This window comes from Pongo abelii, chromosome 14 (assembly GCF_028885655.2).
Source record: "Pongo abelii isolate AG06213 chromosome 14, NHGRI_mPonAbe1-v2.0_pri, whole genome shotgun sequence".
In the NCBI taxonomy this organism is placed as follows: Eukaryota; Metazoa; Chordata; class Mammalia; order Primates; family Hominidae; genus Pongo; species Pongo abelii.
Window position 1 is genome coordinate 79,491,983 of NC_071999.2, and position 23,454 is coordinate 79,515,436.

Here is a 23,454-nt window from a genome sequence, read left to right on the forward strand (position 1 = left end):
TGGGAAGCATCTAAGAGCAAAATTGAAATAATTTAACACTGAAATTAGAAACCAAATACATAAGCTTTCTTGGGCTTTTTCTCAGAACATAATCAATGCAGCTGACTTAATTCTTGTCAGCAGAGAAGAGACATGGCCCAAACATTCTTAAGTTTTTCCATCAAAGGGTGCAAAATAAGTTGACTCAGTGCCCTTTTAACTCTCAGAAAACTTTTTCCCAAGATTTTCTTTGAATATTAGTAATAGTAAAGTTTATCCAAAAACACTCTACTATTTTACATCTTATTTATTTACATTTCAATGTAATGTTGAGATTAATAGCTGAATTCTTTTTTTATGTATCAGAGAATGTATTTAATATGATTATTTCTCCCTAAACCAAATTATATTAAAATAACAATGGATTTGAAGATTAGAAGTTTTAAAATTAATGCTGGACGTGGTGGCTCATGCCTACAATCTCAACATTTTGGGAGACCGAGGCAGGAAGGTCACTTGAGCCCAGGAGTTCAACATCAGCCTGAGCAATATGGCAAAATTCTGTCTCTACTAAATATACAAAAATTAGCTGGCCTCATGGCACACACTTGTAGTCTCAGCTACTTGAAGTCTAAGGTGGGAGAAATGCTTGAGCCCAAGAGGTTGCAGTGATCTGAGATCATGCCACTGCACTCTAACCTGGGCAACAGAGGCACTGTCGGAAGGAAGGGAGGGAGGGAGGAAGGAAGGAAGGAAGCAAGGAAGGAGAAAAGATTGCAATTGTTTCACACAAGTTTTATGTGTATTGGAGTCCAAAGCTAAAAAATTCTGCTAATTTAATATAGCTGAGGCATGAAGTTTTTTTTCTTCTTTTTGAGATGGAGTTTTGCTCTGTCACCCAGGCTGGAGTGCAGGGGCACGATCTTGGCTCACTGCAACCTCCACCTCCTGGGTTCAAGTGTTTCTTGTGCCTTAGCCTCCCGGGCAGCTGGGATTACAGGTGCCCACCACCAAGCCCAACTAATTTTCATATTTTTGTAGAGATGAGGTTTCACCAGAGGAAGGCTGGTCTTCAACTACTGATCTCAAGTGATATACCGCCTCGGCCTCTCAAAATGTTGGGATTACAGGTGTGACCCACTGTGCCCTGCCAGTTTTTTTTTTTCCTTTTTCTTTCTTTTTTTTTTTGAGATAGAGTCTCGCTCTCGTTGCCCAGGCTGGAGTGCATGATCTTGGCTCACTGAAACCTCCGCCTCCCGGGTCCAAGCAATTCTCCTGCCTCAGCCCCCTGAGTTGCTGGGATTACAGGTACCCGCCACCATGCTCGGCTAATTTTTGTATTTTTAGTAGAGATGGGATTTCACCATGTTGGCCAGGCTGGTTTCAAACTCCTGACCTCAGATCCACCCGCCTCGGCCTCCCAAAGTGCTGGGGTTACAGGCGTGAGCCACCGTGCCCAACCTTTCTTCTTTTTTTGAGGAGAGGTCCCACTATGTTGCATAGGCTGGTCTTGAACTCCTGGGCTCAATTGATTCTCCTGTCTCAGCCTCGATTAGCTGGAAATACAGGTGTGCACCACAGCACCCAGCTGCTTTAGACATTTTAAAGCCACAACACGAAACAGAGGAAGGGAGCTTCCCCTTCATAAAGGAATGTAGGTTTGCAGTCAGACAACCTTGGGATTGAATATGAACTTGCAAAAAAACAAACAAAAAAAAAGAAAACCTCTGAGACTTCTGGGGAGAGAATAAACCTCTCCAGGCCTCCGTTTCTTTATCTGTAGGATACAGACAGTATCGTGGGGGCAAATTAAATGAAAATTACATGAGTTTTCGTAGAATCTGCCAAAAAGTTGCCTCTTAGTAACAGTTCTTGTTTTCCCTTTATTAGTCATCTCTTCTACTATTCTCTAGAATAGACCTGAACACCATCATACATGAGGAGATTAAGAAAAACAGGAGGGGTGTTAACTAACCGTGCAATGAGTTTAAAACAAGAAAAATAAATAATAATAATAAAACAACCTTAGATTCTAACTTTCTTTGATTGTTAAATACAGTTTTCTAAATTAAGAATTATGGCCGGGCACAGTGGCTCACACCTGTAAATCCCAACGCTTTGGAAGGCGAAGGTGGGTGGATCACCTGAGGCCAGGAGTGCGAGACTAGCCTGGCCAACATGGTAAAACCCTGTCTCTACCAAAAATACAAAAATTAGCTGGGCGTGGCGGCTCATGCTTGTTAATCCCAGCTACTCAGGATGCTGAGGCAGGAGAATCGCTTGAATCCAGGAGGCGAAGGTTGCAGTGAGCCGAGATCGTGCCATTGCACTCCAGCCTGGGTGACAAGAATGAAATTCCATCTCAAAAAAAATCATAACATTCAAACTAGCAATAAGAGAAGTCTGAGGAAGCAATAGGATACCCAACTTGCTACCATATCTGTTCTTTCAAAGAGCATTTATGTAAAAAAGTACCAAAGATAAGACTATACATTTCCAGAAATTCACTAGTTGTTTTTCTCTAAGACGATGAGCACTTCATATAAGCCATATAATAATAAAAACAGGGAGAGAACGACAGTGAAGTGCTTTAATTAGCTTAAATGTAATTGACAATGAACCATTTAAAAAGAATATCCTTTTCATAGGTGCAGTTATCAGGGATGCTAACATCCCTGATTACTAACACTATCAATTGAGCATTATAATCAAAATCAGAGAGAGTAGACTACTACTCAGATACGGAGTAAGTTAAACAGTAACATGTAATTCATTAGTTCTGAAAGGGCTAATTCTGGAAAACAAGCATATCTCCTTAGCATCTTGTATCTTTTCCTCCACCTTTCACCCCACTCTTCCCCTCTTCAGTCTTACTGAATTATATCCACATCCTTTAGCTTGTTCCTAGTAAAACAGAAATTCCTCCAGGGAGTGCTCTCTTTCAGATGTTATTAGCTCGAGTTTGGTGGAACTTGATTCTTCTACTTGCATTAATAAATGAGCATTATGAATGTTTGGAATTAGAAAGAAGAAAAAGGGGTGCAAAAATTAGAGGCTTTAGATAACAAAGCTAAACTTCACCTATTTAAAAGACATCATTATTTTGTCTAGGATTAGAGTTAATTATAATCATTTGCTCTTATCATGTGCCTTTACCTCTCTTTCTCCAAACACTTATTTCATAACTATGTTTGTCAAGTTGTTAAGGGTAATGACCCTATTTTATCATCAAGGGGGGCGGGGATCAAGACCAAAACAGAACAGATGTTCTAAAAACTGCAGGAAATTATCTTTGTCAGAATCACTGAATACATGATTTTTGACTTGGACAGTATCTATTACAATTGAAATAGAAAAAACGCAGAGCCCGACTGTGGGTCTCTTTGTGGCTGCTTCTTCCAATTTATCTAAATTTACTGATCCTGAGTGGATAAATGAGAGTCAAGTTAATTAATGAAAATGGTTGAAATGATCAGTTCAAGCACACAGTTCAGTAGACTCATTACATAAATCTATGTAAACAGAGGTCGATTCAGATTGCTGTTGTAGCCACTAAGCAGTGGTCTTTTTAATTTGAATACAGGCATATTTGAATATTTGCAGTGGTGGGTGGGGTGGGTAGATGCATCTTGGTTAACAATTTCTGCATATGAAATCAAAGGGAACATTTTTTAAAGTTCATTTTAAAAACCAGTAAAATGCATAGCACCAGACATTTAGGAAAAATAATTTTACTAGCTCAGGAATGTTCACGCTATATAAATATACTAATGTCAACAAAGTAAGGCACCAAATTAAAAACCCAAACTTGAACAGTTATTGCATGAGGCAAGACTACGAGCAAGAATGGAGAAGGAGACAAGAAGAGCTTCAGTTAGAGATATTTACCTGTGGTTTAGCATCTTGTCAGAGGCCTACAGCAGAAAGACTGACCCAGGGCAAGGCAATTTCACCCTCTCTGGTGTCAATCTTCCCTCATATCCCTTTCCTTTCTCATTTTCCCCCTTCCCTTCCCTGACATTCTACTGGTGGCCAAGGAAATAAGAGGCAAACGTTTGAATCCTTTTTAGACCATGGCTCCTTTGATCTTTAATTGTAAAGACAAATGTGAATTAGTTGCCCAGGGTTTCTAAAATGTGTTGCCTCTAATACATAGAAAACTTCTGATTTTATCACCTCCCTACCTGCAGCCACCCTTCTCAACCTAACTCTCTTAGAAAAGTTCTTCAAGTACAGGAAACAGAGAGATCCACGGAGGTCCTTTGAAATGTTTTCATTTTTTTACATGCTAATCTGATATTTTATCCTTTTGTTATTTAATACATTAAGTTTATTGATCATATTACAATGAAATGTTTGGGGTTTTTTTTTGTTGTTGACAGCCTTTAAGTGTACAGAAGTCATCAAGATATGAAAGACAAACAGAAAAAGAGGAAAGAGAAATTAATGGTGAAATAGTCATATCCATTAATTAATAAAGGATAAACTAACAGAAAAGCAGAAAGAGAAGTTCAAAATTGTACACACTGAAAGTTAACTTTGAGTAAACCCATGTACAGAATTTTAAAAATTTTTATATTTAATAAAATTTTAAAATTTATTCACTTCTCTCACCACTTCTGTCATTTATGTATAGAATTTTTTAAAATTCTGTAACAATTATATACTTATTTCAGAATAAAATGTTAATATATTACTATTAGTTTTCAAAGATCTATATATCTACATTTAAGAGGTCTCTGCAGAACATTCTTTTTGTTTCATCGCACACTTCCCAGTGTTTACACATGCACATTCAGTCTTGAATGATGACTCATTAACTATTGATGGGTCCTGGCATTCTAGGGCTTCCCAATTGTTAGCTCAGTGTATTCTTTACTAAATCGTTTAATGAAAACACTGACATGTATAGCGAATCTGGCATCTCCCATGATACACATGCAACTTTTGTAATAATAATAAAGACAGGCATTTGCACTATCACATAAAATCCTGTGACTTGAAAATGCGTAGGCTGGGCGCGGTGGCTCACACCTGTAATCTCAGCACTTTGGGAGGCCGAGGTGGGCGGATCACTTAAGGTGAGGAGTTCGAGACCAACTGGCCAACACGGTGAAACCCTGTCTCTACAAAAAAATACAAAAATTAGCTGGGCATGGTGGCAGACACCTTTAATCCTAGCTACTAGGGAGGCTGAGGCAGGAGAATCACTTGAACCTGGGAAGCAGAGGTTGTAGTGTTCTGAGATGGTGACACTGCACTCCAGCATGGGTGACAGAGCGAGATGCCATCTCAAAAAAAAAAAAAAATAGCAAATCAGAAAGATATGTTGAAAATTAAGCTCCAGTTCCTGAGGTTTCTATTAAATAGTTACACATTAAAATATACCAATATATAATACACACATATTAAAAGCACAAAAATAGTTATGTTATGAAGTCAATATAATTATTTGTTATATAAGCCCCAAATGGAGTAAGCATATTTTTTATTTTATTTTACTTTATTTTATTTTATTTTATTTTATCTATTTATTTATTTAGGCCAGGATGGTCTTGATCTCCTGACCTTTTGATCCACCCACCTCAGCTTCCCAAAGTGCTGGGATTACAGGTGTGAGCCACCACGCCCAGCTGTAAGCATACTTTAGATTTTAGTCACCACAGTTCCAAACTTTAAAGTTTAATTTAAAAGAAACGCAGATATTTATAAAGACAGACACACACACAAGACACACTAACACAAATTAAATACACATTAGAATGATGCAGGAAAACAATATGATTAAAATGTCTATGAAACGTATTCATCTCAGAATTGAAACTTACCATCATTTAGTCTAAATATACGGAGGAGAACACAGACTCCTCAATTTTAGGATTTAGCTCACGCAAAATCAGAATCACTGTGCTGATCGTGGTGACTCGGGATTAGGAAGATCTCGCAATCTCTGCGATTCAGTGTCTACGCTGGCCCAAGTTAACATTTGCTTTGGAGAAACTAAGTTATTTGAACAAAACAAGTAAGAGATAAACAATTTTTTTTTTCTTTGTTTTTTTTAGGAGTCTCACTCTGTTGCCCAGGCTGGAGTACAGTGATGTGATCTCGGCTCACCGCAACCTCTACCTCCCGGGTTCAAGTGATTCTCCTGCCTCAGCATCCCGAATAGCTGGGATTACAGGCGCCCACCACCACACCCAGCTAATTTTTGTATTTTTAGTAGAGATGGGGTTTCACTATGTTGGCCAGGCTGGCCTTGAACTCCTGACATCATGATCTGCCCACCTTGGTCTCCCAAAGTGCTAGGATTACAGGCATGCAAACAATGTTTTTATAAGTGCTCAAGCAGAATAATACTACTGATAACAGATTTATAGGCACTCTAGAAAAAGATGTTTTTGGAGCTGAAAGTTCTAAACTTTGTCTTGTTACCATTTATTATGTGACTGGAAAAGTCATTAACCTCTGATCCTCAGTATCTTCATTTATAAAATCAGAATAATGACACTTGCTGTATTTATATTTCCTCGTGGTTATAAACTTAAACTACTGCACTAGTACTATTACTACTAGTACTATTATTACTAATTACTACTATAATACTAATTCCACCAATAACTGAAGCTTTCTATATGCCAAAACTTTGTGACTTACTTTTCATACCTCATAGCTATATCAAAACCTTCTCAATAGTCCTGTCAGGTAACTATTCTGATTTTCTTCTCATCTCAGAGTGATTAAATAACTTGCCAGAAGTCACACAGCTATTAAGAGCTTGCATGGAAATTTTTATCCAGATCTGACTCCACATTTCATTTTAGATCCATTATATCTTGTTTTCTCTGATGTATTATATGTATATTCATATACAATATCAACATATAATACATATTATCTCTATAACATAGATATATTATTCATTTTATATACACACAGACATACACTTATGCTGTGAATTCTGAAATGCAATACCAAGGCTCTCTTTTCTTTGTTTTTTAATTTCAAAGCCTAATGAATAAAACAAAGTAGGTATTTAATCAACATTTGGGGAAAATAAATTGATATAACAGAGGTAAAGGTAACTAAGATAATTTTGAGTGAACTGTTCATTAACAAGTATGTCAGCAATAACAGTGGCTATTAAACCCTCCTCATCTTCAAGATTATGTTATTAAAAATTACTCTATAAGACACATATTGTATGACACTACTTATATGTGGACGATTTTTTAAAAAGCTGAATTCATAGGAACAGAGAGGAATGGTGGCTGCCAGAGGCTGGAGTGTCAGAGAAAAGAGCAGATACTGGTCAAAGGGTACAAATTTGCAGATAGAAGAAGAAGAAATTCTGAGGACCTAATATACAGCATGGTGACTATAGTTAATAATACTCTACTGTATACCTGAAATTTTCTAAGAGTGTAGAACTTATGCATTCTCACAAAAAAAAGACAACTATGTAACGTGATGAATGTATTAATTAACTTAATTGTGGTAAACATTTCACTATGTACATGTATGTTAAATCAGAACATATACTTTAAATATATAAAATTTAATGTGTCAGACCTCAATAAAGGTGAAAAAAATTATTCTATGAAAAAAACATACACGCATTTTTTTTTTCAATCGTTTAGGTTCAATGCTAGGTACAAAGCTGACTGATAGAAAAGCAGCTATTTTCAATAAACGAGGGCTGAAATCTAACCCTATGGTCCAGGTAAAAGGAGAGAGAAAAGATTCATTTAAAGATCACATATGAGTCCTACTTTTCAAAGGATGAACATATTATCTTCCAAATTTAAATCTTCTAAAAAGCTATTCTGTAATTTCCTATCAAAACAAGATGCCATAATTCCCTTGACTTTGTGTAATAATAATGATGATGATAATCAAATAGTGACATTCAAAAAGAACAATTTTTTTTTTTTTGCAGAGTTCAGGAGAAGGGTGCAGGAGGTATTAGAAAAGATGCACAGAGGTCTTATATCTCATCAAAGCATGAATTTCCAACTCTTTAAAACACTCCACTCTCTGCCCTAATCTCCCAAAGAGCATTCAGATGAATGAAAAGCTGCTGACATTCATGCCAGTTCACAGCTAGAATGACATGGCTGGGGGACAGGAGATGCTGCAGTTTCCATTATCCATTGAACACCTTGGCAATTCTTATTTCATCCTGTGAATGTGATACTTACTCTTGTACTGCTCTGGCTATGGAAAGGGCCGTAGATCCAGTTTCATTAACGCTATCTAAGGTCACATTTGGCAGGTCATCATCATCACTGTCACTTTTACTTTGTCTGGGAGATAGGCCTCGGGGGTCCATTTGTGCTGGGGAGAAAAGGCATATATAATGAATTAAAATCAGTGCGCAGAAAGTTAAACTTGTCCTGGACCAACATCAAGTATGGAACTTCTCTTCTGTGCATATCATGCAAATGGAATTCTCTAGACATCACAGGAATTAGTCAAAGCTCCACGTTTTATGTTCTGACTACTTACTGATTCTTTTTCCCTTCACTGGATTTACAAAACCTACACCAGCTCTCAAGAGTTTAAGGGTATGATTATAGAATAGAAACTATAAAATCCACAATATTACCAACTCCTGAGTGGTCAAAAGCTGATTACGTAGCTCCTGAGCTACTGTTCAACCCTCTGGTTTCTCCTCCTCCTTGCTTCCGCTGCCAGAGCTCTGGCCATTTCACTGCTCATTAGCACTCTCCCTGGAAGGTAGAGAGCATGCGGAAAGGAGATATTAGTTGCTTATAGCTCTCATAATAAGTTAAAAGAAGAACAGGGTTTGCGTGACTAAAAGAAAGTATACATATTTTTCTTACTTCAGTGAATCACTGTTTCCAAGTTCATTACTACTATAAGGTGGGATTTGAAGGCATAAAAATGGCAGAAGTGGTAGCATTTTAGAAATCTTGTTTATATGTGCTAACAGTGCTCTTGAACTCTATCCTGATTTTATTTTTCCAGATATGATTCTTCTCCAACCGTGAATTTGCCAAAGCAGGAAACGGCACAATGTTCTGACCCCTGTTGACCAAGACTATCAGATCCTTTCAAATGAGAGGGTTACTGTCAACATGTGTTAACACATATTTTTAAAAATTACATTTCTTTTCCATCTCCTTCTCCCTATGAACAGATTTAGCAACCACTGCCCAGAATCTCTATCAGCCCTCGCTTCGAGCACAAACTAGGCATGTCTTTTCAACGAAAAGTACCACGTGAGCTACACATCCACACCGTTAAATTGTATGGCTGCCTAAGATTTCTAAAACCACCACTGCTTGCGGGGGAAGGCAAAATGCAGGTGAAATCATGGTCATAATGACATTTGGATACATTTCATAATTTCATTTTTTTGTCTCAAATCACTTTTTTTGGTTACTGTGTATCATACATTACACTGAACCACGTGGAATTGCTGAGAATGCACCATTTTTACCCACGAAATGGCAACTTCTGATGATTGTGTCTAATATTTACAGTCTGGCTAGAAAAACTATACCTAGACGGTTTCAACATATTTCATCACATTTCTAACTACACTGGGTTAGGAAAGAATTGACATCTAGTGGACCTTGTGTACACCCGTGTATTTGACACACATCCTGCCTATAAATATAAATATACCAAAATGTGCTTTGCACAATGGAAGCGTTTGGTAAATACTCAATTTAAAAGAAGATAATTCAAATAATATAAAGCAGTGGTCCTCAACCAAGGGCAAATTTGCCTCCCAAGAGACACCTGGCAACATCCAGAGACATTACTGTTTGTCACAACTTGGGGCGGGGGGAAGGGAGGGTGCTACTGGCATCTAGTGGGCAGAGGCTAAGGATATTGTAGACATTCCACCATGCACAGGACAGTCAGCCTCTCACAGCAAAGACTGAACCAGTCCAAAATGGCAGAAGTACCCAGGTTGAGGAACTGATCTAGGGATTTAAGAGTCTGGACATAAAAAGGTGTCACAGTTTATGACTTTCAGTTCCTATGCAACTATGCTCTCATTTCAACATTGCTAACAAGGAAATTGTCACACACCAGATTATCCATATTTTCTGGCCTTGTCTTAAAAAAAAAACAATTCACTGTCATGTGGCTCTGTACCTCCTCAAATGTTAGGAATTAGGCAATAATATTCATTAAGAGCTTTTGAATATTTTCTTTGTACCACCAGCTATGAGACAAAAAGACTGTTTGTTTTCCATCTGATCTCTGGAGGAGATCCACTAGAAGAGGGATGTTGGAGAAACTGTGGGGCAAAGCAACCAGTTCCATCATCATCTGGTAACAGAGAGCTTAACTACCCAGTCACTCGAAGGGCACTTGAAGGAACCATACCATTTAAGATTTATTTTCACTGTAGGCAACAGAAATTGGCTCAGGCTAACTTATATTAAAAGGAATGTACTGGAAAGATAATGAGCAGCTCACAGAATGGAAGGTCAAGATGAACAACCAACACTAAAAGAATATAGGATCCAGGAATGACTTTGTGTAATAATATGAATTCAGCTAGGAATTCATAGATAGCTTCTTTTGGGGCAATCCTGTTCTAGAATGATTCATTTAACAGCCATTCACAACTATTCAAAGTCAGCCAAGAAAATGAATATCAGATCTATCTAAGCTTCCAAATCACATATTGTGTGGTGTTGCATACACCTGTAAATGTCAACAATTTAACATTTAAGTTGTTGAAACATCATGCACTACGATGCCTTTGCCAAGATACCAAATTTGCAAACAGCCAAGAAAAAAGAAAATATTCTGATAGTACCATTTTGTCCAAGACAACTAGAGCTCTTACAGTAAGTAATACAACTCAAGGAAGATACAGGCAGTTAACCATGAGCAATCTGGCTCTGAAAGTTAAAGTCTAATTGTATGAAAGATTCCAAAACCTTGTGTGAGAGTTGTTACATGATCATCTAATTATGTTATGTTTGTATCTTAATGAAAGTTTAAAATATGTTAAATATGATATCTTTTTGATGTACTTTTCAGGAGCATAATTGAGGATTTCTTTCCAATATTTTCAATAAATATTATGAAATACATCTGCTACCATCACGCTGCGAAACTCTTTTTACCCATACCTTCAGCCAAGCTGAGGAAGTAATTAGAAAGGCTTTTCAAAATCTGCATTGCTGATTAGGTCAGATGATTAGCTTATCTACATACTTGCATAATTCCACTCTATTTTTATTAAATGTAGAATAGGGATATCAACCCTAGTTAACCTCCATCAGTCTTTGAGCATCTCAGCCCATTTAGGAAGGACTGATTCTCTGGCATGCCCATTTAAAGACCAGAGAAAGTTATCTGGATACCAGAAACAAAAAAATATCAACCTCTGTAAGTAAGAGAACAGGAGATGATCTATAAACACCTGAAAAAAATTTACACTTAAGATTTTATTGCTCTTTAATGAAAAAGGGATCAGACAGTTTTGGGTAACCCAGCTCACTGCTGGTAGAGGTGTCATTCCTCGGAGTTGAAGGTGTTCTGGAATCCTACGTGAGTTTCATTCCATGTGTCAAAATCCTGGGGAGAAAATTTCAGAACCCAACACCTGAAGTTGAACTGATTTACTCTGATTTTCAAATACTCTCCTATGGTAGATTGTTACTATAACGATCCCTCCAATAAATCATGTCTGTCTGTACCCATGCCCTGATGTGGCCACTTCTCAACAATGACTCTGGGTTTGGCTCTAAGACTTGAAGTGACCAATGGGACATTAGCAAATGTGACACAAGTAGAGGCTTGAAAAGCACTTGCATCTTGGGTTTCCCCTTTTCTCTTGCTCTTTTTAGAACCTAGTCACCTTGCGAAGAAGCCCGGGAGAGCCTATAGGAGACATGCTGCTCAGCAGGTGGCCAATAACACTGCAAGCCATGTCACTGAGCCATTTTAGACTCACCAGCTACATTACAGTTGCCAGATGACTACGCCATGAGTGATCCCAGGTGAGACCTGCTTGAAAACCTCTTGGCTAAACCCATGCCACATTTCTGACTCACAGAATTTGAGCAAATAAAATACCTGCTGTTTTACACTGGGTGCAGTGGCTCACACCACTGTAATCCCAGCACCTTAGGAGGCTGAGGCAGGAGGACTGCTTGAGTCCAGGAGTTTGAGACCAGCCCAGACAACGTAGTGAGACCCCACCTCTACAAGAAATTTAAAAAATCAGCAGAGTGTGGTGGTGCATGCCTGTAGTCCCAGCTACTTGGGAGGCTGAGGTGGGAGGATCACTTGAGCCCAGGAGGTTGAGGCTGCAGTGAGCTATGATTGCACCACTGCACTCCAGGCCTGAGCAAGAGTGAAATCCTGTCTTTAAAAAAAAAAAAAAAAGCCAAAAAAAAAAAAACAAAAAAAAAAAAAAAAAGAAAGAAAGAAAAAGACAAGACTTGCTATTTTATTCCACTAAATTTTAGGGTGAGTTGTAGGGCAGCAATAAAAAGTTAGTGCACCAGGTTATTCTCCCAGCTCCTTCTAGAGATTTCCTAGCAATGATGGAGATGAACTACAACTACAATTACAGGCAGCCTACAACAATATTAAATTGAATTAAGTTTGGCCTAAAGCTGCCTCTATACATGTTTTAATTTTGGCCTAAAGTTTCTTCTGTACATAGTGAACTGTAACCTAACTTGACGTGGAAACAGACCGTAACCTCCTCTTGCAACAAGTAGCTGAGTTTCGGTCAAAGACGGCCAACTGTTGAAACCAGATTCAATTAAGGCATATGCTGCATTTTAACCAACTGAGCTGTCTCTGTACCTCACTTCCATTTTCTGCATGTCACCTCCTTTTCTCTGGCTATAAATATAATCTGCATATGCAGTAGGGTGAAGGATTCTGAACATTTTTGGTCTAGATGTCTGATTCTGGAATCAAATTAAAGCCAATTAAGATGTGCAAAATTAGATTTGTTTACTTTTAACAACATTCTTCTTTATTCTCCTCCCAAGAACCAACCTTGTTTTAGTGACATAAAAGCTACCTACTGCGTTCTACATCATTTACTTTTCAATTCAAAATATGCAAATGTATTTCCAGGTGTTTTGGCTTTTGAAGTATCTTCTTTGATCCTTCAGTATTGTGCAGCTAAGGTTCTTTTTGGGCCCTAAGGGGCCATTTAGTTATGATGAACAACACTTATTTATTTCTTTATTTTTTTTCAGAAGGAGTCTTACTCTGTCACCTAGGCTGGAGTGCAATGGTGTGATCTTGGCTCACTGCAACCTCCGCCTCCCAGATTTAAGTAATTCTCCTGCCTCGGCCTCCCAAGTAGTTGGGATTACAGGCGTGAGCCACTGCGCTGACCGAACACTTTTTCAGCTCTTCTCCTTAGCTGAGACTTGATAGGATGCTCATATGGGTGGGTTCTCACTGGTGTATGGTCACCCAAAAGTATATTTCATGTTTTCTCTTCAACTCACATGAGACATTTAAACTTTGCTTGTTTCCTCCCCTCATGTAACAGTAGACTGACACAGATGCAGGGGACACTAATTCATTCTCACCTCCCCTCACCCCAGCCTGCCTGCTGTCTAAAGACCAAACACTCTTCTAATTTCTTTTGAAGTAAACCTGCCTATGCACCCACTCTTAAAGAAAAGGACATTCTTCTATTTCTATAGGTTGCAATATTAAACGTGTACAACACAACAATCTAAGAACATATATGAAAACTTACAGACTAACATTTCCTAACAGGAATGAATCCCAGAAGCAGATACTGAATCCCTTCACCTCCACACGCTAGGGCTGGAGAGGAGAGGGCCATACACAGATGGAAGGTGTGAGGTGGCTGCCCAGGCAGGGGCCACAGGGCTGATAGACCTCTTTTCTCCCTTGTTTAGCTATGGACAGGCTCCCTGCTACCTGCAGATGCCCTAATTGTTCGCCCTGCCAAGGCTGAAACATGTCCCAGTTAGAGAAACCCCGGCTTCCAGGAGAGCTGCTGCTTTATTCTAGAAAGGAGGGCAGAGGGGGAGTGCAGGAACAAAGGGAAAAATGAATGTTTGGGGAGGAATGTTTGGGAAAATTCATAGTATCAGTGGGTAGAAGAATCCTCCTCCAACATATTCTATGCAGAAATTGTTCCAAAAAAGGAGGGTCAGGAAGCTTCTTTAGGATAAAAACATGGCTCTGGCTTCAGGGAACATGGGATGATTTCTGGCCCTGTCATTTGCAGCATCTGACCTTGGGCAATGATTTCGCACCGGGAATCTTCAGTTTCTTCTCCTGCTACTGCTGCTCTAAGGAGTAAAGAAGATAATACATGCAAAGTATTTAGTCCCGGCCTGGCTCTTAGTAGTCAATCATCATTCCATTTTACCCTGACAGTAAATTTACTGCTTCTTCACTCATTCCCTTCTATAACACTCCTTCTAAATCTCTCACCATCTCCTGGTCTATTCAAATTAGGCAGTTTTCTTTTCACATGTACCTAAACTGAAAACACCATTACAGAGGCAGAACACATATTAGATAATATATAAAACTACTACTTCTTTACATCATTTATGTATTTAGTCAACAGACATTTATTGAACACCTATGAGGTAGCAAGCAGTCTTCTGGCTGCTGAAGAAAGAAGAGTGAACAAGAGTGAACAGATTAAAATTCCTGCTCTCAAGATGCAGAGATACAGATCATTAACAAAAAAGAAAAATATATACTATGTCAGATAGTAAGTGCCATATAGAAAAATGAAGCAGGGAAAGCAGATGGGGTTGCATAGTGGCAGTGGACAATTTTTGAGATGGTGGCCAGGAAAGGCCACACGGAGAAGAAATTTGAGCAAGGACTTGAGGGAATTGAGTGACAGAAGCTTCCAGGTGAGGGTTTTTGGGTTTTGTTTGTGGGGTGAGGGGCATTCCAGGCAGAGAAGATAACAGGTGCACAGGTGATAAAGTAGGAATGTGTTTCATGTGCCTGAGTACCTGCAAGGAAGCTGTGGCTGGAACCAACACAGGGAACTGGATGAGGACAGAGAGAGGAGGCAGAGGAGGGCATGCAGAGTGCAGAGGGCCTTGAAGGGTGACTTAGGCTTTTGAATTTTGCTCTGGGTGAGAAGGGAAGCCATTGGAGGGTACTGAGCAGAAGGATGACATGATACAAAATTGTATCATTTCATAAGGATCCCTCTGGCTATCTCTGCCTGGAGCATAGCAGGGGATTCAGCTGGAGCCACACACATAGGAATCATCTATGACATTAACATTCTCTAAAAACAATACTAGCTTTTTTTCTCCTTGGTCACCTCATGCTGGCTGCACACATAGTTAAAACTCAGGACTTTGTTACATCAAGGTCTATGTGGCACGTCCTTCCTAATATATTTGTACAAGTGATATTCTGACTTCATTTGGTTTCAGAATATCAGTTGTTCAAACAGACTATTTTCCTAGCACATCAAGACAGATAGTGAGAGAAACATTCATGAGTAAATACAGCTTGACTCAAAGGACAGTGAACTCCAAGATTAGAAATAGCTCTCCAGGGTCCTATTTTGTTTACTAATGTTTCGACAATGCCTTGTTTCTTGTTTCCTTTACTTTTGCTAATGCTAATGCCTCTACAGAGCAGCAACTGTGATGGCCATAACCCCCGATGACTATTTAAAAGTTCAATCAGTTATGTAAATCTTGGGATGTTGGTACTGTGTAGATATAATATGCAATTTACTCATTTTTCCCCCAATTTTTGTCTGTGCACTTGACAGTGTAATGGCTTCTGCTACCATTATATTAAAAAATAACCTCATAATGTTCTTATAATTCCCTAGTGAAAGGTCCACTTCTCAGTTGTAACGCTGTTGGACCTCTCTACAGTTTTCAAGACTGTTGGTTATTCCTTTTCACTTCCATTTCTGGCTTCTTCTTAAAACCTTCTTCCCCCTTGGCCTCGGGGATGGCAAACTAAGCCCTGTGGGCCCTGCCACCTGTCTCTGTAATTAAAGTTTTATTCGGCCATGGTCATTTACTTCATATCTGGCATCTTTAGTGCTACAACAACAGGATTGAGTCGTTGTCACAGAAACTGTAGGTCTGGTTATAAAATACTATCTGGCTTTAGAAAAAGTATTTGCTGACTGAAATACATTATTCTCTTGGGTTTCTGTCTCTCTCTGGTTATCTATCCTTCTAACTTCATCTCCTTTCTGCATACCCCTAAGTGTTAGTTGCTGCCCTAGGTTTCGCTACCTATTCTTTTCTGTCTGCCTCTTTATTGGCGAGCTTCTCAGCAATTCCACAGAATTCCATAATTTCCCCAATTTCAATTGCTATCTCAGAAGGGATGAATACCAAATCAACATTCTCAGCTCTGACCTCTCCCCTAAACACCAGTCTCATTTCCAGCATCCTACTGACTAGTATTCCTCCAAACTCATTTCAAACACAAGTCCTATTCTTTCTCCTGGTTTCTGAGTTTCAGCTGAGAGATCCTTTTCCCAGTGACCCACGTTCCAAACTTTCATTCATTTCATTTTTGCCCCTCATTAAATCGGATGCTAAGTGCTCTTGCTTTTACCCAATGATTATTTTCTTTTCCCACTGCTTCTCATTGACTTCCTCGAAGTCCTGTTGTACAAACTGTCCCATGTAGCATTTCTCTGGTAACTGAATGGATGCAGGGCTTTCCTTAAGACATCCCTTACTTAGAAATCCTTGACTTTTTCCCACCATCTACCGAATATGGTTCAGCAGCCCTCCACATCCTACAACTCATTTTCCATTGGGAACAATGATGAGTCTTATCCCCGAAGCCCCTGAATCCAGCTTTATCTGGCCATTTTCTTCCATTTCACGATTTTGCCACCACAATCTACCCTTCCTACAAAATAATACCTTCATGACCCTTCTTTTCATTCTCTAACTACATGCATCTCTCCTTTTTAAAGAATACGTATACTTTGTATTTATATATTTTCATGGCATTTTTGCACTTTCCATTTTGAATTATAGTTAGGCATATACTTATTTTGTTTCTCCAATTACCCTGTTTACTCCTTGAGAGGGGAGACCATGCCAATTATACTCCCTTGTACACAGTAAAATGTAAAGTTTACTGATGAAGATGATGCTAATAAATGCAGATCTCTACTGAAAATGATCACAGTAATTCCCAGCTGGTGAGAGATTCTGCAATATAATGATGCAAGTGTCTAGCTCACATTTCATTTAAAAAATCACATTCTGATTTACATTCTAATATTAACATTTGTGAGAGAAAAGTCATAATCATTTAATTTCTATTATTCTCTGAAGTCTTAGATTATATTTTTGGTTTGGGATGACATGGGAATGAAAACGTTCATAATTTTTATTCACTTTTCAGCTAAATTCCATTTAACAGGCTTTCCTTTCCTTTCAGGAAATCATTTTAAACACTACCAAATACCTCTCATTTCTATCACACGAATTACTGCTTGGAAACTAAAATGAAGGAATTTCATCCTTCATCCTAGTTTAGGCTGGGTGTGGGGGCTCATGCCTGTAATTCTACCACTTTGGGAGGCCCAGGCTAGAGGATAATTTGAGCCTAGGAATTCAAAACCAGACTGGATCACAAAGTGAGACTCCATCTCTATTAAAAAATAATGATAAAATATAACTTAAAAATTCATGTTTTTTTGAAATCACAACAGCTACTAGAGTTTCATTTTTCTAAAGAATCATGACTAAGACTATTTTTCTTGTTTATTAAAAGAAAATGAATAGAGATTTACAAGTGGCTTGTTTCCTGAAAGTACGTCTTGGAGCATAAAAGGCTTTTGTGATTTCTAAAAGTTCATAAAATTTTCCATTAATAAGTAGGCTTTTCCACTGTGTGTGCTTCCATTAACTCTAGAGCTGGCCAAGAGCCCTGAACTCTAGGAGCCCTTTGAGATATCACCACGCCACCATTCCCCATAACCTTTGCCTTTTGTTCATTCATTATAACTGCTCCAAATCAAGCCAATCAGCTCAAACTGATTTATTCAAAACTGAAACTACTATATGCAGAGATGTAAAATAATAATAAAGTGATTTTGTGGTTCACACATATGGAGAACAATGAGATTGCCAAACTCATTTTCATCTGCAATGTACAGAGAAGGTTTTAGGCATTAATCCATGGCCACTGTATTCACTTTTCTTATTTCCCTTAGTTGGTCTGTTGCCCCTATCTGTGTTTTCTAGTTTGTGTACTGAGTAAAATGGAATCTTTAAAGGCAGATTAAAATCTGTTATAACAATTTTAAGTAACACCAAATCACAGCCCTAGTCTTAGGTACTTTAAATTTAAGAAATACTTAAAAAAAAAAAAAGAGCAAAAAATCCACCTTGAACTTAAGTCTGCTTCTATATCAACTATGCTATATACAGCTAGATGGCATGTAAATGATTTACCACAGAAGGGTTCTCCGCTAGTTTCAAAGTTGAAAAGCTAAAAAAGCAAGGGGTGGGGCAGAGGCATGCAGAACTATTGTGCCACATTGAGAATCAGTGTTGCTGTCTCCTTCCAATTAGTATGCTCTCCGTGCCTCATTTTAGAATATATTTAAACCTGCAAGGTTAAAGATAAGTCTTGATACATAATCATGATTGAATTCCTTTTAGAAGCAGAGTAGACGTTCTTGAAGATATGGTCTAAGACTATCAAAAATCCTCAAAATTGAGAATTATTTATATACATGCTGTTGGACCTTTCTATAGCTTTCAAGATTTGGTTATCTCTCTTCATTTGTAGTTCTGGCCTCTTCTTCTTTTTTTTGAGACAGAGTTTCACTCTTGTTGCCCAGGCTGGAGTGCAATGGTGCGATCTTGGCTCACTGCAACCTCTGTCTCCTGGGTTCAAGCTATTCTCCTGTCTCAGCCTCCCAAGTAGCTGGGATTACAGGTGCATGCCACTATGCCCGGATTTTTTATTATTTTTAGTAGAGACAGGGTTTCATCTTACTGGAAAGTCTGATCTCAAACTCCTGACCTCAGGTGATCCACCCGCCTTGGACTCCCAAAGTGCTGGGGTTACAGGCGTGAGTCACCGCACTTGGCCTGGCCCCTTCTTAAAAACTCTCCTCCTCTGGCTTCAGGGATGGACACATTTGTCCCTACACCCTGAACACATTTCAATCAAGAATTACATATTTCTTGTGTATATCTTCACATCACATTAAAAAAAACCCTATGAAAGTTTTCTTTCTCATTTGATCGATTGATAAAAACGTATACACAGAGGAACATTTCCACCCACACTTCAAAAGAGTTACTGTGCAGGCCACAGGCAGAGAACACAAAGCGCCATTGAGATGAGCCGCGTAGTTGTGCAGTCTCACTCATAAATTGACCCCCAGTGCATAGGATTCTAACTTGGAACTTAAATATAAGCACTATATAACAGACTTCTGGGACACTGGAAAGCAGATATCTTAGATGTTATATCTGTGAATGTCAGGGTCTCCTCTCCTAAAATCATGAAATATTAATTTTTATTTTTGAGAACAAAATTAAGTGCTGACTCTTCACTTCCCCAGTGCATTCCTCAGGATTGTCCCATCCTATGGTGAATGCTGTCACTTTTCAAAAATGACTGGGAATATCTTTGAGTCAAAAGAACAGTATTACTATATTTTTTTTCCTGTGTTTCAATCTTGGTTCAAGGACGTATTTGTTCATGTCCTCATCTTATACAAACTCCAAAGAGAAAAATTTACTCTGTAAAATTGGATAAAAGGTGTTTTCCACATTAATTCTGTTTGGTATGCTTTTATGAGAAAGAACAATTCCATTAGTTTGCATCAATCTATCAGAAATATAGATTTCTAATTTCAGGCTGGGCGTGGTGGCTCACACCTGTAATCCCAGCACTTTGAGAGGCTGAGGCAGGTGGATCATCTGAGGTCAGGAGCTTGAGACCAGCCTGGCCAACATGGTGAAAACCCATCTCTACTAAGAATACGAAAAATGAGCCAGGCGTGGTGGCGCGCACTTGTAATCCCTGCTATTTGGGAGGCTCAACTAGGAGAATCGCTTGAACCCAGTAGACGGAGGTTGCAGTGTGCTGAGATCGTACCATTGCATTCCAGTCTGGGCAACAAGAGCAAAACTCCACCTCAAAAAAAAAAAAAAAAAAAATAGAAATATGCATTCTCTGTGTTTTGGAGTTTGTTAAAGAGATGTTATTTCCATATTTTGTAACACTGCCCCTATTTCCATATTTTGTAACAGTGCCCCCCTTCTCCTGCCCCTGTTATGATAAATTGTCTAGTCTCTGTGAAGGCTGGTGAGGTTTCCACGAACTAGAATGGTATGACTTCCTTGGGCTTCAGGTATGGCCACTGCATTGGAGTTTGTTTGGTCAGACCCCTTCCTGAGCCCAGGAACTCAAGGCTCTGGCTTGTTTAGGGAGGTGGCAGTGGCGGTATCTCCGGAAATGACTCTTGACGAACAAGATCAAAGTTAAAATTCTGTCTCAAGACAGGCCAGGTGCAGCAAGTGAGAACACTGCTATAGTATATACTATAACACCAAGAGAGCATAGGAGGTACACACTAGTCTTTTCTGCTTTCCCAACTTTAAACTGGGCTTACACTAACTTCTTTAGAAAGCCCATTTTGGTTTTCTGAAAAGAGACATTTTCTAAAGAAGATAAGAGCTATGACAGAGGATGAGGTCTTGGCCTTTGCCAGGCAAATTTCTGACAAAATTGCATGGTGCTTGAGGTTGCTGTGTGTAGTTGTTTAACAAATAGAAAGGTTGGATACTGTCTTTTGTAATATATGGAAAACAGATTTTCTACTGAAAAAAACAGAGAAATTCATACTGCTCTAATAATATGTATTCTAAACTCATCTGGCCTTGATTTCCTTGACCAAAGATGCCAGGTTACCTCCACTCTAAGCACCTGCTGTCCCTGAGGCTAGCTGAGATCTGAGAGCTAGGGTGTCTCATTACGCCCCAACCAAACCCATCTGCTAATAAGAGAGTAGCTAAGCTTTCTATGTGCCTGCCACATTTAAGCTATCAAATAAGATGTCAGGGGCAAATCAATCATTCAACATTTTTTTTTTTTTTTTGAGATGGAGTCTCGCTCTGTTGCCCAGGCTGGAGTGCAGTGGCGCGATCTTGGCTCACAGCAAGCTCCGCCTCCTGGGTTCAAGCCATTCTCCTGCCTCAGCCTCCCAAGTAGCTGGGACTACAGGTGCCCACCACCACGCCTGGCTAATTTTTTTGTATCTTTAGTAGAGACAGGGTTTCACCCATGTTAGCCAGGATTGTCTCGATCTCCTGACCTCGTGATCTGCTCGCCTCCTCCTCCCAAAGTGCTGGGATTACAGGCGTGAGCAACCACGCCTGGCCCTTCAACATTTTTATTTATCTCATTTCCGAAAGGAGAACTTCCTAAATCTTGAAAATCATTTCTTCCCACTGTTTCTCACATCCAACTATTCTTCATATAAAAGAAAATATAAACAGCCATTTAACATAGGGTCTAGTACTTGCTCCCTCATTAACTCGCTTATAAACTTGTTACTTACAGATTTTTTTTCATGTCAAGTCATTTCTTAGTTAAGAAATTCCAGGCTTACATAAAATGGCTATTTATTTTCCCAAAAGATTCAAAATATCTAAACATTTCGTGCTATTTCCTTTAGATCATTAAGTTAAATATCACAGAAAGAGCTGAAAGCTCCTTTGTATTTTTTTAATTCCTATTTTGTTTCCTTCTTCCACAGTATTCTGGTGTATATCTTTCCTATTCATATTTTTGGCCCTTAACTACATATTTATCCATGAACAATACCTACAGTTTTGCTCTTTTTAAAATGGCATATAACAATATCATATCTACACACACACACACAAACACATATATATATATATTTTTTTTTGAGACAGGGTCTCACTCTGTCACCCAAGCTGCAGTGCAGTAGCATGATTCGGCTCACTGTAGACTTGACCTCCCAGGCTCAGGTGATCCTCCCATCTCAGCCTCCAGAGTAGCTGGGACTATAGGCGTGGGCCATCATGCCTTGTTAACTTTTGTATTTTTTGTACAGACGGGTTTCACCACATTGCCCAGACTGATCTTGAACTCCTGGGCTTAAGTGATCCGCCCACCTTGGCCTCCCAAAGCACAAGGATTACAGGCATGAGCCTCTGCAACTGGCCAACAATATGATATTTCTATTTGATTTTTTCATTTAACATTGTATTTTTGAGATTTATTCATACTCTTTCATTTAATAGTAAAAGATTCCATTTTCTAAATGGAGCAGTGTTAGTTATCTATCCTTTTCATGATGAAAAATTAATTTGTTAAAAATATTCACTATTACAAATGCTGCTGCAATTTTCTTCATAGTATACCTCTGAGAATTATGGGGTGCCCATATCAATTTTACCAAATATTGCCGAATTGATCTCCAAAGTTGTTGAATCAATTTACACTCCCATTAGTATGTGAATACCCACGTTTCCCCATACTGTTTTAAGACTTAATATTTCCAGATATTAAAATTTTTCTGAAGTCTAAAATTATTCCATGTTGTCAATTCTCCTCCCAAATACTAGATTGAGCATGCTGTAACTATCCAAAGAACACTCCCACCTTCCCCATTTAACATTTGGTCCAGAATTTTTTATTTCTATTTTTATTTTGAGACAGAGTCTCTGTCACCCAGGCTGTATGTAGTGCAATGGCGCAATCTTGGCTCACTGCCACCCCTGCCTCCCGGGTTCAAGTGATTCTCTTGCCTCAGCCTCCCAAGGAGCTGGGATTACAGGCGCCCATCACCATGCTCGGCTAATTTTTGTATTTTCATTAGAGACAGGGTTCCACCATGTTGGCCAGGCTGGTCTCAAACTCCTGACCTAAAGTGATTTGCCCGCCTCAGCATTCCAAAGGGCTGGGATTACAAGTGTGAGCCACTGTGTCCGGCCCATCCAGAATTTTGGTGCATGTTTTACTATCAAGAGTTAATTAAAAGTTATCTTCATGCATATATTTATCTATATTTTTCAAACCAGTTCTAAGCTCTCCTTTCCTTTTGGGTTTTTCTGTTTGCAAAAGTACATTCTTTATGAGTCTTATCAGCATAAGACTCATATGTGTGGGCAGTAAGCTCTCAGTCAATGTATGTCTGAATTTTGTTTTTTTTAATTTCACTCTTAATGGAATTTTATTTCAGCCCAGTACAGAATTTCAGGATCTTTCAGCCCTTTTAGGAAACTATTGCATTGCTTTCTGGCATCTGTTTTTGCCCAAAGTCTTTTCATTCTTAAATTCCCTTGCAGACAAGCTTTTAAGATTTTCTTTAGGGAACTCATGCTTGACAATTTCACGGTACTATATCTAGATGTAAGTTGATTTTTACTGAGTTTGTCCAAAATCTAAGATTCATAATCTCCCTTAATTTTTCCAAATTCAAGACATCTCTCTGAAAGT

The 23,454-nt window shown here is 38.8% G+C and overlaps 1 protein-coding gene across 23 annotated transcripts in view; it reads right to left on the reverse strand.

Moving 5' to 3' along the window:
• KLF12 (KLF transcription factor 12) overlaps positions 1-23,454 on the reverse strand; it is a 458,965-nt gene that overhangs the window by 118,746 nt on the left and 316,765 nt on the right. For all 23 annotated transcript variants that reach the window (XM_063714935.1, XM_063714934.1, XM_063714937.1 and 20 more), the window contains one exon: positions 8,178-8,313. In XM_063714935.1, the coding sequence (XP_063571005.1) occupies positions 8,178-8,313 (136 nt within the window). The remainder of the gene's footprint in view (positions 1-8,177; positions 8,314-23,454) is intronic.